The 11,353-nt window shown below is 30.2% G+C and overlaps 1 protein-coding gene across 1 annotated transcript in view; it reads right to left on the minus strand.

Annotated features, from left to right (window-relative positions):
- LOC123268338 overlaps positions 1 to 9,994 on the minus strand; it is a 27,656-nt gene extending 17,662 nt beyond the window's left edge. The window contains exons 1-6 of the mRNA XM_044733320.1: positions 9,959 to 9,994; positions 9,782 to 9,884; positions 9,523 to 9,695; positions 9,249 to 9,427; positions 8,848 to 9,064; positions 8,587 to 8,769 (exon numbers count right to left, since the gene is read on the minus strand). Of these exons, the coding sequence (XP_044589255.1) occupies positions 8,587 to 8,769; positions 8,848 to 9,064; positions 9,249 to 9,427; positions 9,523 to 9,695; positions 9,782 to 9,822 (793 nt within the window). The 5' untranslated portion in view covers positions 9,823 to 9,884; positions 9,959 to 9,994. The remainder of the gene's footprint in view (positions 1 to 8,586; positions 8,770 to 8,847; positions 9,065 to 9,248; positions 9,428 to 9,522; positions 9,696 to 9,781; positions 9,885 to 9,958) is intronic.
- Between the last annotated feature and the right edge of the window lie 1,359 nt (positions 9,995 to 11,353).

Consider the following 11,353-nt stretch of genomic DNA (forward strand, 5'->3'; position numbering starts at 1 on the left):
AATCATATATAATTGTATATAATCATATATGACTATATATGATTATATATGGAATCACATATATAATTATATACAAATATATATAATCATATATCCACAGATTCGGTAGAATCTGGCGCCAAGTTCCGTTCAAATCTGCTGTAAACGGAGCGCCAGACTACCGACTATGTTTACTGTAAGCAGAACGGTATTTTGAGGTTGCAAAATTTTATTTAATTCTACGGTACTTTTTTTTCCTAAATTGTATATTATAACAATAATTCATACTTTATTTGACTGTTATTAATTAATTATATTCACTTATAACAATTAATCTAATTGAAATTATTAAATTTAATCAGCACAAACTATAGCAACGCAAAAATATCGATCCTGACTTTTTTTCGATGGGCAAAGTGATCTGCCACAGACTAAATAATTCGAGAATGCATAGTAATCCTTCATTAGATGGGAAATTACAGTTAAAAAAAGATATTTCACAGCTTGCATCAACACCCGCCAAGGTGCGCTGGAATTATTTTTACATAAACTGTAGTTTCAAGGGGATAGTTTGCTATAAAAAATGCAACCAACGCGAGATTTAAGTTGGTACCAATTGTAAATTTTTATTATAATTACAAAAAATACTAAAATCCGAACAAAAACAGTTTCACTGTAAAAAATCGCGCCAAGTCCACGTTCATAAGACTATTAAGAAAAAAAAATTTGTTTTTCTCTTTACAAAAATATATAAAATAAAAAAATTAAAATCTCCAAGTAACCGATATGATTGTTTAAGATTTTCGGAAATTAAAAAAAATTGTGTTATAAATTTAAAAATTAAGAAAAAAATTTTGGAACGTACTTGGTGTGCGTCATTGTGTATTTAAATTTTTTTAAAGTCCTAGTAAATAGATTTTACGAATTTCATTAAAAGTAAAATATTTTGCAACCGCGCACACTAAATACGTTCCAAATTTTTTTTTTTAATTTTTAAATTTGTAACACAATTTTTTTTAATTTCCGAAAATCATAAACAATCATATCGGTTACTTGGATTTTTTAATTTTTTTATTTTATATATTTTTGTAAAGAAAAAAACAAATTTTTTTTTCTTAATAATCTTATGAACGTGGACTTGGCGCGATTTTTTACAGTGAAACTGTTTTTGTTCGGATAATTATATACAGGGTGTCCCAAAAGTCACGGACGCCATTGTAGCATCTGATGAAAAAAATAATTCTGAGACGAAAAGTCCTTAGCCATTTTTCAATTAACCGTATAGATAATTAATTATTAATTAAAAATAACGTCTCTTTATTTGTTAGAGAGAGAGCGCCAGTGTCCAGTAAAGTATGTGCCAAACAAAGAAACAACTAACTGTATGACTGACTAGTTTCTATAGCTAACGTAGTCACACATATTTACTTACACATTCACACGTGCAAGCGTCTTCGTTGGAACGCACTTGACACTAGTGCTCTCTCTCTCTCTAACGCATAAAAGGACGTTATTTTAATTAATAATTAATTATCTATGCGTCTGATTAAAAAATGGCTAAGGACTTTTCGTCTCAGAATTATTTTGTTTATCAGATGCTACAATGGCGTCCGTTACTTCTGGGACACTCTGTATAATCATACATGATTATATATGGAATTGTATATACGATTATATATAATTATATATGACTATATATGGAGCAATATACAGCCATGCAGGATTATATATAGTTCCATATACAATTATATATAAAATTATAAATGATTATATATGGAATTGTATATGAGGTTATATATAATCATATATAATTATATATGGAGCAATATACAACCAAGCAAGATTATATAATTCAATATATCTATACATATATAATGAAAGTGGGTTTCGTAGACTGTCAATCACGCAAAAACTACTGAACGTATTGACATGGGACTAGGACCATTCGATGTAGAATGAATTGTAGATGGTTATAGGCTACTTATTTTTCAAATTCCATCAATCCTTCACCATTTTATTTCTATTTAACTTTAATAAACATTTTTTCCCGCCGATAAAAACAAAAGACGAGCATTTTTCTTCAATTTATTTGTTTTTTTTATCGGCATAAAAGGAAATAATTTTTATTACGTTACTTTTTTGAGAATTTAGTTCCATATATACCTACGCGTGGGCGAATGCGTGGGTGGAAAATATACATATATAACGAAATAGGGTTCCTTTGATAAAAGTTGACGTCAAAACTACTGAAGCTATCGGGATGGGACTGCTACCTTTCGACGCAGAATTTTTCATATATGGTTATAGGCTACTTATTTTTGGATTTTATCAACCCTTTCTCATTTTTTTTACGATTAATTTTTATATACATTTTTTCCCGCTAATAAAAACAAAAGACTCATTTTTCATTCATTTGTTTTTAATACGATTTTCTTTTGTTTTTATTACATAACCGGCATTACATTACAGAACTTAATATTTGATTGATTTCACGTCATTTAAAAAAAAAGTTAAAGAAAGAAGCTAATTATGTCTGGTGAACTAAGTGTTGAAAATTTATATTTATATGCTGATCGTATGTTTGGTTATGGTAAAATTGGTTTCAAGAATTAAAATAGTTAGATATCTATGAAATCTACTGAAAATGTTGTTGTTTATCAACTAGGACTTTTTGAAACATAAAATTTAGACCCTGTCTATTGAGTTTCAATAACATTTGCTAAAAATTTCCTTGCAACAAACGTCTCTTTACCAGCGGGAAAAAAGTCATTGTAAGGTTTCCAAAACTTAACATTATATGTAGTAATTTGGTCAAAGAACTTAGAATTTTACATACATGTTATTTTTGCTGATTACATAACTTATAAATTGTTCTTATTACGGGATCGAGGGAATGTTACTGATTAAAATGAATGCATTTTCCAAACACTGGGTATGTAAAAAACATGTTAAGTTTATTTTCTATGAAAAATTGATGTCGCTGAGAAAATTTTAAATGACAAAAAAATTCTTCGCACTTGAAGCTAGACAGACTTCAACTTTACTTATGAGACTTGAAATGACATTAACTAAAACTTTCAATACTCATTTGGAATCTGTGCAAGTCAAAACAATACTCTAATTAAATTTCAAGTCTAGATCTAAAAATGCAATTCTATAAAGCGCCCAGCGAAGCGGGCGGGTAACAGCTAGTAATTATATATAGCCATACATGATTATATATGGAATTGTATATGAGGTCATATATAATCATATATAATTATATATGACTATCTATGGAGCAATATACAGCCAAGCAAGATTATATATAGTTATATATAATCATCCATGATTATATATGGAATTGTATGTGAGGTCATATATAATCATACTAGCTGTTACCCGCCCGCTCCGCTGGGCGCTTTATAGAATTGTATTTTGAGATCTAGATTTGAAATTTAATTGGAAGATTGTTTTGACTTGCACAGATTCCAAATTCCATCAAATTGGTCTGTATATTGTGTCCACATGATTATTCTAGCTAAAATTCATTGTAACTTTCAATGTCCAATCACTATAACATTCCCGTGGCTTTCTTCCAAAAATGAATATTAATTGACACGAAGAAAAAAAATTTTTAATGAGCATTGTAAGTTTTAGTTAAAGTAATTGCAGGTCTCATAAGTGAAGTTGAAATCTGCCTAACTTAAATTGTGACGAATTTCGCTGTTAATTAAAATTTCTTCCGTAACATCAATTATACATAGAAAATTATTTGTACTTGTTTTTTACGAATTTTCTTAAAATGAGTAGCCAAATTTTTTTTCTATATCTCATGTGTTTAGAAAATGCAATGCTTTTAATCTGTTACATTTTCGCGATCCCGTAATAAGAACAATTCTTCGGTTATGTGATCAGCAAAAAAAAATGTATGTAAAATTCTTAGTCGACTTTTTTGCCGCTGCCAAAGAGACGATTGTTGTAAGAAAATATCACTATTAAGAAAGAAAAATATTTAAATCCGTTGACCTTGGAGGCCATCCCGGTATTTGCCTGTTTCTCTTCAGATTCTATCAAATTTTATATTTGTAGGAACTGTATTTAAAGAATATGAATTTTTTGACAATTATTACTCCCGCACTTCTATGTGGGGGAGGAATTTCGTAAGATCCTATTCGAGATAATTTCTACATTATAAATAAAAGATTTCAACAAAACTTCGAGTCTATAAAAACTATCGATTGGAAATGAGAAATTTTCATTGTTAACGCCCCCACCATCCCTTTTGGGGTTAGAATTCGAGAAAATCCATTCTCAGCTGAACTGGACATCGTACACGAAGATTCCTACCAAATTTAGAATCTGCAGGAATTACAGTTTGGAAATAAAAATTTTAGATTTTGACACCCACCCCCGCAATCCCTATCGGAAGTAGAATTTTTTGGGATCCGTTTTGAGATGATCTCATGACAAATGAAAGATTCCTACCTAATTTCAAGTTTGTAGAAGTTACAGTTTGGAAATGGAAATTTGAAATTCTAACACCCACCCCCGCAATCCCTGTCGGAAGTAGAATTTATTGAAATCCGTTTTGAGATGATCTCTACATGACAAATAAAAGATTCCTACCAAATTTACGCCTTTTAGAAGCTATGTTTTGGAAATTAAGATTTTTTTTTGTCAACACCCACCCCCGCAATCCTTATTGGGGGTGATTCGTCGTAAAATCCGCTCTTAGATTATTTCTACATCACATAGAAGATTCTTACCAAATTTGGAGTCTATAAGAGCTATAGCTTGGAAATTAAAAATTTTAATTGTTAACATCCACCCCCGCAAACTCCTGTGAGGTATCTTAAAATTCGTTCGTATATTATTTCTACATCTCTTAGAGAAAATTCCTACTTAATTGGAGTCTGTAGGAGCTATAGCTTGAAAATTAAAAATTGTCATTGTTAATACCCACCCCACAATCCGTATTGGGGTAGGCTGTCATTAAATCCACTCTTGAATCATTTATACATCACATAGAGCAGATTCTTACCAAATTTGGAGCCTATAGGAGCTACAGCTCTGAAATTTAAAATTTTCATTATTAACACCCACCCCCGCAACCCCTTGTGGAGTAGGATATCGTTAAATTCGTTTATAAATTATTTTTACATCACTAACAAAAAATTCATACAAAATTAGGATTCTCTAGGAGCTATAGCTCGGAAATTTTAAATTTTCATTGTTAACGCCCACCCCCGCAATCCATATTGGGAGTAGATTGTCATAAAATCCGCTCTTAGATCATTTCTACATCACATATAGGAGATTCCTGCCAAATTTGGAGTCAATAGGAGCTATAGTTTAAAAATGGGAATTTTCCATTGTCAACGCCCCCGCAACCCCCCTTGTAGGTGGAATTTTGTAAAATCCGTTCTTAGCTGACCTTTATACGGCGAAAGAAATATTCCTACCAAATTTCAAGTCTCTACGCTTTATGGTTTCAGAGATATCGTGATGAGTCAATATATAGGTGGAAATCTCTTATATATATATAGATATAGATTTATTGGCACCAGATGTACAGCTTGTCTAACAAACTCTGATACATCTTTCGCTTAAATCTACTTTTCTTACACTAATTTTATAATTTATTATTTTATTTTAGTATTCCAACTTGATAGTTAATCTATATTTCAATCTATAACGCTAGTAAATACTTTCTTCGACTTTGGGTCGTTTCCTTAGTTTCAGTTTATCGCACATAGCAGATTCTTTTCAAATTTGGAGCTTATAGGAGCTACAGCGCGAAAATTTAAAATTTTAATTGTTAACCCCCCCCCCGCACCCCCCTGTGAGGAGGGATATCGTAAAATTCGTTCATAAATTATTTTTACATCACTTACACAAAATTCATACAAAATTAGGAGTCTGTAGGAGCTAAAAGTCGAAAATTTTAAATTTTCATTGTTAACGTCCACCCCCGCAATCCATATTGGAAGTAGATTGTCATAAAATCCATTCTTAGATCATTTCTACCTCGCATATAGCAGATACTTATCAAATTTTGAGCCTTTAGGAGCTACAGCTAAAAAATTTAAAATTTCCATTGTTAAGACCCACCCCCGCACTCCTCTGTGGAGTGGGATATCGTAAAATTCGTTCATAAATTATTTTTACATCACTAACACAAAATTCATACAAAATTAGGAGTCTGGAGGAGCTAGAAGTCGGAAATTTTTAATTTTCATTGTTAACGTCCACCCCCGCAATCCATATTGGAAGTAGATTGTCGTAAAATCCGCTCTTAGATCATTTCTACATCACATATAGGAGATTCCTACCAAATTTGAAGTCGATAGGAGCTATAGGTTAAAAATGGGAATTTTCTATTGTTAACGCCCCCGCAACCCCCCTTGTGGGTGGAATTTCGTAAAATCCGTTCTTAGCTGACCTCTACTCGGCGAAAGGAATATTCCTACCAAATTTCAAGTCGCTACGCCTTATGGTTCCAGAGATATCGTGATGAGTCAATATATAGGTGGGAATCTTTTATATATATATATAGATATGACTATATATGGAGCAATATACAGCCATCCAAGATTATATATAGTCCCATATATAATTATATATAAGTATATATGATTATATATGCTTATATGTAATTACCATATATAAAAATTTTTTTTTGGTAATCACAAAAAGTGTAAAATGATGTTTATAATTACGTTTAAATAATTCTGAAAAACAAAATTTGTTACATTTCCTATGAAGTGTTTTGGTCTGCTCTGCTACTACCTAATAGTAAAATCATTATTTATTTTATTATTTAAATAAGTGTTATATTATAATGAGATTCGGTAAAATAAATAAATTATGAATTATGACTACCCAAATATATTATAAAATCAATTTTTATATTATATTTATGATAAACCCATATGATACATTATGTAGATCATAGAATCATTGTCATCTAAGACAGCAGCACAGCAGACAGAAACTTCAAGACGCACGGAGATTACCAAAGTTAAGCAGCATTGAGCAGGGTTAATAGTGGGATACGTGATCGCTGGTGTTATAACCGTAAAATTATAGCTAGATTTCTTTTTTTGCATTTTAATTGGTTACAGAGAAGTGCGTAGGACCATATTAAACACTCTATCCATAAAATTAACCCAATAATTAATTAGATGTAATAAATATATAATTAAATATTGTTATATATAATTATACATAATTATATATGATTATACATAATTATACATGATTAGATATGATTATATTTGGCCATTTTTCATATATAATCATATATAACCAATTTATATATAATTATATATAAATATTTTTTCTTGGGCATAAGCTACCAAATAGCTTATTACTTGATAACTTAGCTTAAGCTATAAAGACTTGTACATAATGTAAATACTGTATTTATTTGTTTAGTTTATAAGCTAGTTTTAAGAACAAAAAACTGTCAAGTGGATTTTTTTCAAATTTTACCACGAAACATATTTTATATCATCTAAACAAGTACTAATATGAAAAAAAAAAAAATAAATATATAAACAATATGTTATAGCTCTAATTAGAGTAAGGAAATATTTTTAATACAAAAATAAAAACATGTACTACTATGTATGTCAATTAAAATGACAAATAAAGGAAATTTTAAAAGAAAAAAATAATTTGACAAGCAATTCTTTCTCGGGAGAATTACTTGGTTGAATACTCTTCACCAAGTAATTCAAGAGGATGATATTCTACCTGGAGTCTGACCAAGACCCAGGTAAGTATCGGGGACCGACCGGATGAAAGTGCGACTCCCCGTGCCGAGGCCTTCAGCTGAGGTACGGTAGGTGATCATAAGCCGTGTAGGTGGGAGCGAGGATACTCTCCACTTGCTCCCAGGGTAGAGTTTAGGGCCCTCAGGGTTGACGGCTAGTCGCCCTGGGGGGGAGGGGTGTTATTGGGGAATTAGTTTTTGCTTTGTAGACCGCGTTTTTGAGTTTGATCCGCGAATACTGTCGTGTATGTTTGGATAGAATGTTCTATTGTATTAGTGTATATTGCTTATATTGTTTAGATTGTTCATTGATTTTGAACCGCGTTATTAATTTTGAACCATGAATATGTGTGAAAAGAGTTTCTAATGTATTGTTTATATTGGTTAATTTGCTTATATTGTTTATTAACATGATCAGGCCAATAAAGAGGTTTCCTTTTTCTTTGATTTATTTAAAATGAAGTGTTTTGTTTATATTTTGTTATTTATAATGCGATTTTCGTTTATGACCCAGGACTCCGGCGAACAAATTTCGAGCCGGGGATTAATTAGATATATTTATTTGAAAACGTGGACGTTACAGAACCGTAATGTGATTTTATAGACACAAAAAAGTATAATTTAAAATCCTTTTGGTAATAACAGCTTGATAAAATTTTAAGATTGTAATGCAATAATTATGCTCACTACGATATAATTTATATTACATAAAAGTATTTAATATTGCAATATATGAACGATATATTGTCAAAAAAAAAAAAAAAAAATTCTGATATGTTGCTGAAAATTAATTCGAGAATTAAATTTTGAGAATACTATTTACTGTCAAAATGATAAAATATGCTTACGAGTTAGTTGTATGTGAATTACATCAGACTTTCTCATATGACATATGAGTAACACATTTCCTATAAAGATGAAAAGTAAAGGAAGCCATGTACAAAAAGCTATGTAAAAGTACATTGGGATTCCCCATGGGATTACTATTTTTTGACAAGTTACATATTCAAATACACTGTCAGATTCGTACCCTGGAAAAAATTGTAACAACGGTAATTAATGAAAACCAAAAAAAAAATTTCATGAATTATATTATTTTTAAAACTCACCTCCACAGTACAATTTTGTAAGTGAAACTATAAGACTGAGACAAGTCAGAATAATAATAACGATGATAGCCGAACAATCGTGATTTTTATTGAAAGTTTGTAAAGGAAAAATAATTGCGGCGACTCGCGCCCAAGTTAAAGATACTACAAGCCAAGTCGATGTTATTTGGAAAAATTCCATACTCACAGAATTAATGCCACATAGAAATTTACTGTTCTAAAAAAATTACATGATAATATATTTCATTAACTAAACAACATTTAATTACGCATACAGTTCAATGAATCATTGTAAAATATCCTCAAATAATAAAATATATTTTTAAGATTAGTGATCATTATCACTAATGACTACTAACTCTTTATGGGGATATTTTTTTTTGATGGTCTAATTCAATTACCATAAATAGAGTATTGAAAGCTGAGAAATTAGATCTCGCTACTCCGACGCCATAGTCAAAAATTAAAACAGCGTTGTCTGATATTGCAAGTGCTCGAAGATACAAAGATAATCCTGAATCGCAAAATCGCAAAATCGGCTTACTCAACATACCAAATGAAATAGCGTTGAGTATAACTCCTATTATACATATTGTTAAATTATTATATACTTGTGAGTTTAGTATACTATCATTTTTATTGAAATGTAGCGTTTAAAATTAATCAGATTCTTACCAAAAAAAATAACGAAAGGTGTAACGTAAGCTAATAAAATACGAACGAATTGAACAAATGGTTGTAAACTTAGCCAATAATGTCGCACTTGACAAGGCCAAATAACTTCTAAATCAGATTGATTAAAATTTTTAATAAAATCCAACACTTCCAATGGTATTAAACATTCTTCTCTAGATTAAAATTCATATATTAATTTAGATAAATTTTAAAATTCCAATTTTACAAATTGCATAAAATATAATTATCTTTTTATTACCCGATGAACGTTTTATTCATGACTTCGTCATTTTCCTCCATTAGTTATAAAATAATGTATTTTTCTTCTGTATTTTTGAACTTTACGATCAATCAAATGCAATCTAATACAAAAAAAAAAGCTGAAAAAAACTTTTTTACTCTGTAAGCGAATAACACTGTAATAATTACTATTTACAACTCAATTAAAGTAATAATAACTTAAACATAGTTCTATAATTTTATAAATATTTAAAATAGAAATAATGCACTTGGTAATAAACAGTTAATAACTGGAGTTGTTTATCCTAACTATAAGAGATGTATATTTCATTTCTCGCAAACCACCTGTGTATTTAATACTAATTATCATAACAGAATTATTCTTGACTAAGACAATTTTACCACAGACAATAAACGGGTACTTATACACACAAACATTTACCTCTTTTAACATAAGAATTTAAAAACATTTGTCATTATGAATGAAAGGTTGATGTGCACTCGTTTTTTTCCATACGCTTTAAGTCTCACATTTGAGAAGATGAACATACTTATTATATTATCTTAGGTCAAAACAATTTCAAGCTCTAGCTTGTAAATACTTATTTTCACCTTATCTTTTGTCACAACAAATAAAATTGATAGAAATAAAAACGATAAAAATAATTTGAACTATTAGGCTATCGACATGGTGAAAAAAATCTGCAAAAATTTTAAATAAGTTGAAATGTTCTGATTTAAGTCTTTTGATGTGCCAGTCCCATGGCTAAGCGGTATAACGCTTGTCATGCTTGCTTGGGACTGGTGAGGCGTGGGTTCGAATCCCGGTGTGAGCTGAAATTTAATTTTCAGTGAACATCGGTGCTCGTAACCCACGCCGGGCTGTACAGGTTTGGGTTTTTCGATGGTTTCCCCAAGCCCTGTGCTACCGGTGGGGCACAGGCAAATGCGTGCAGTTTCCCCAAAGTCGGCCCATCGCCGCATTACTCTCCAGGCTGAAAAAGTATGTAATACCGCCAAACTTATTCTGCCAAACTTAATGTACCGATCAGCCTGGAGTCCCCTTCCGGTCTCGGCCGGACCCCCATCGAGACAGAAGTCTGAAAAGCGGGGTTAAAATAAAAAAAAAAAAAAAAAGTCTTTTGATGTAAAACTTTGCAGTCCTGAAATGAGAGCCTAAAATTTTATTATAAATTAAATGAAGAATAATAATTAATTTAAACATAATTTTCCTGTAGATATTCCTTCGTTAACTAATTTAATGATACAAATAAGAAAAAAAGTTAGTAAGATTAATAAATTTTAATTACATTGATTAAAATCAATAAGAAAATTTATATTTATTTGATCATAAATATAATATATTTACTTATAATAAAACGGATTTATTGTAATTTCAAAAAAATATTAATCTTATGAATTTTCTTTGTTGTCAGAAGTTTAAGAAAAATGATTGTTCTATGACTATGTATAATCATGAATAAAGACGTAAAAATGTAAGAGTATAAAGACTGGGAAAGTACAGTGATGAAAAAAATTAATAAATTAAAATTAATAAAAAAGGAAATAATATCTTAAATAAAAATAGAAA

The sequence above is a fragment of the Cotesia glomerata genome, linkage group LG7 (assembly GCF_020080835.1).
Source record: "Cotesia glomerata isolate CgM1 linkage group LG7, MPM_Cglom_v2.3, whole genome shotgun sequence".
Classification (NCBI taxonomy): domain Eukaryota; kingdom Metazoa; phylum Arthropoda; class Insecta; order Hymenoptera; family Braconidae; genus Cotesia; species Cotesia glomerata.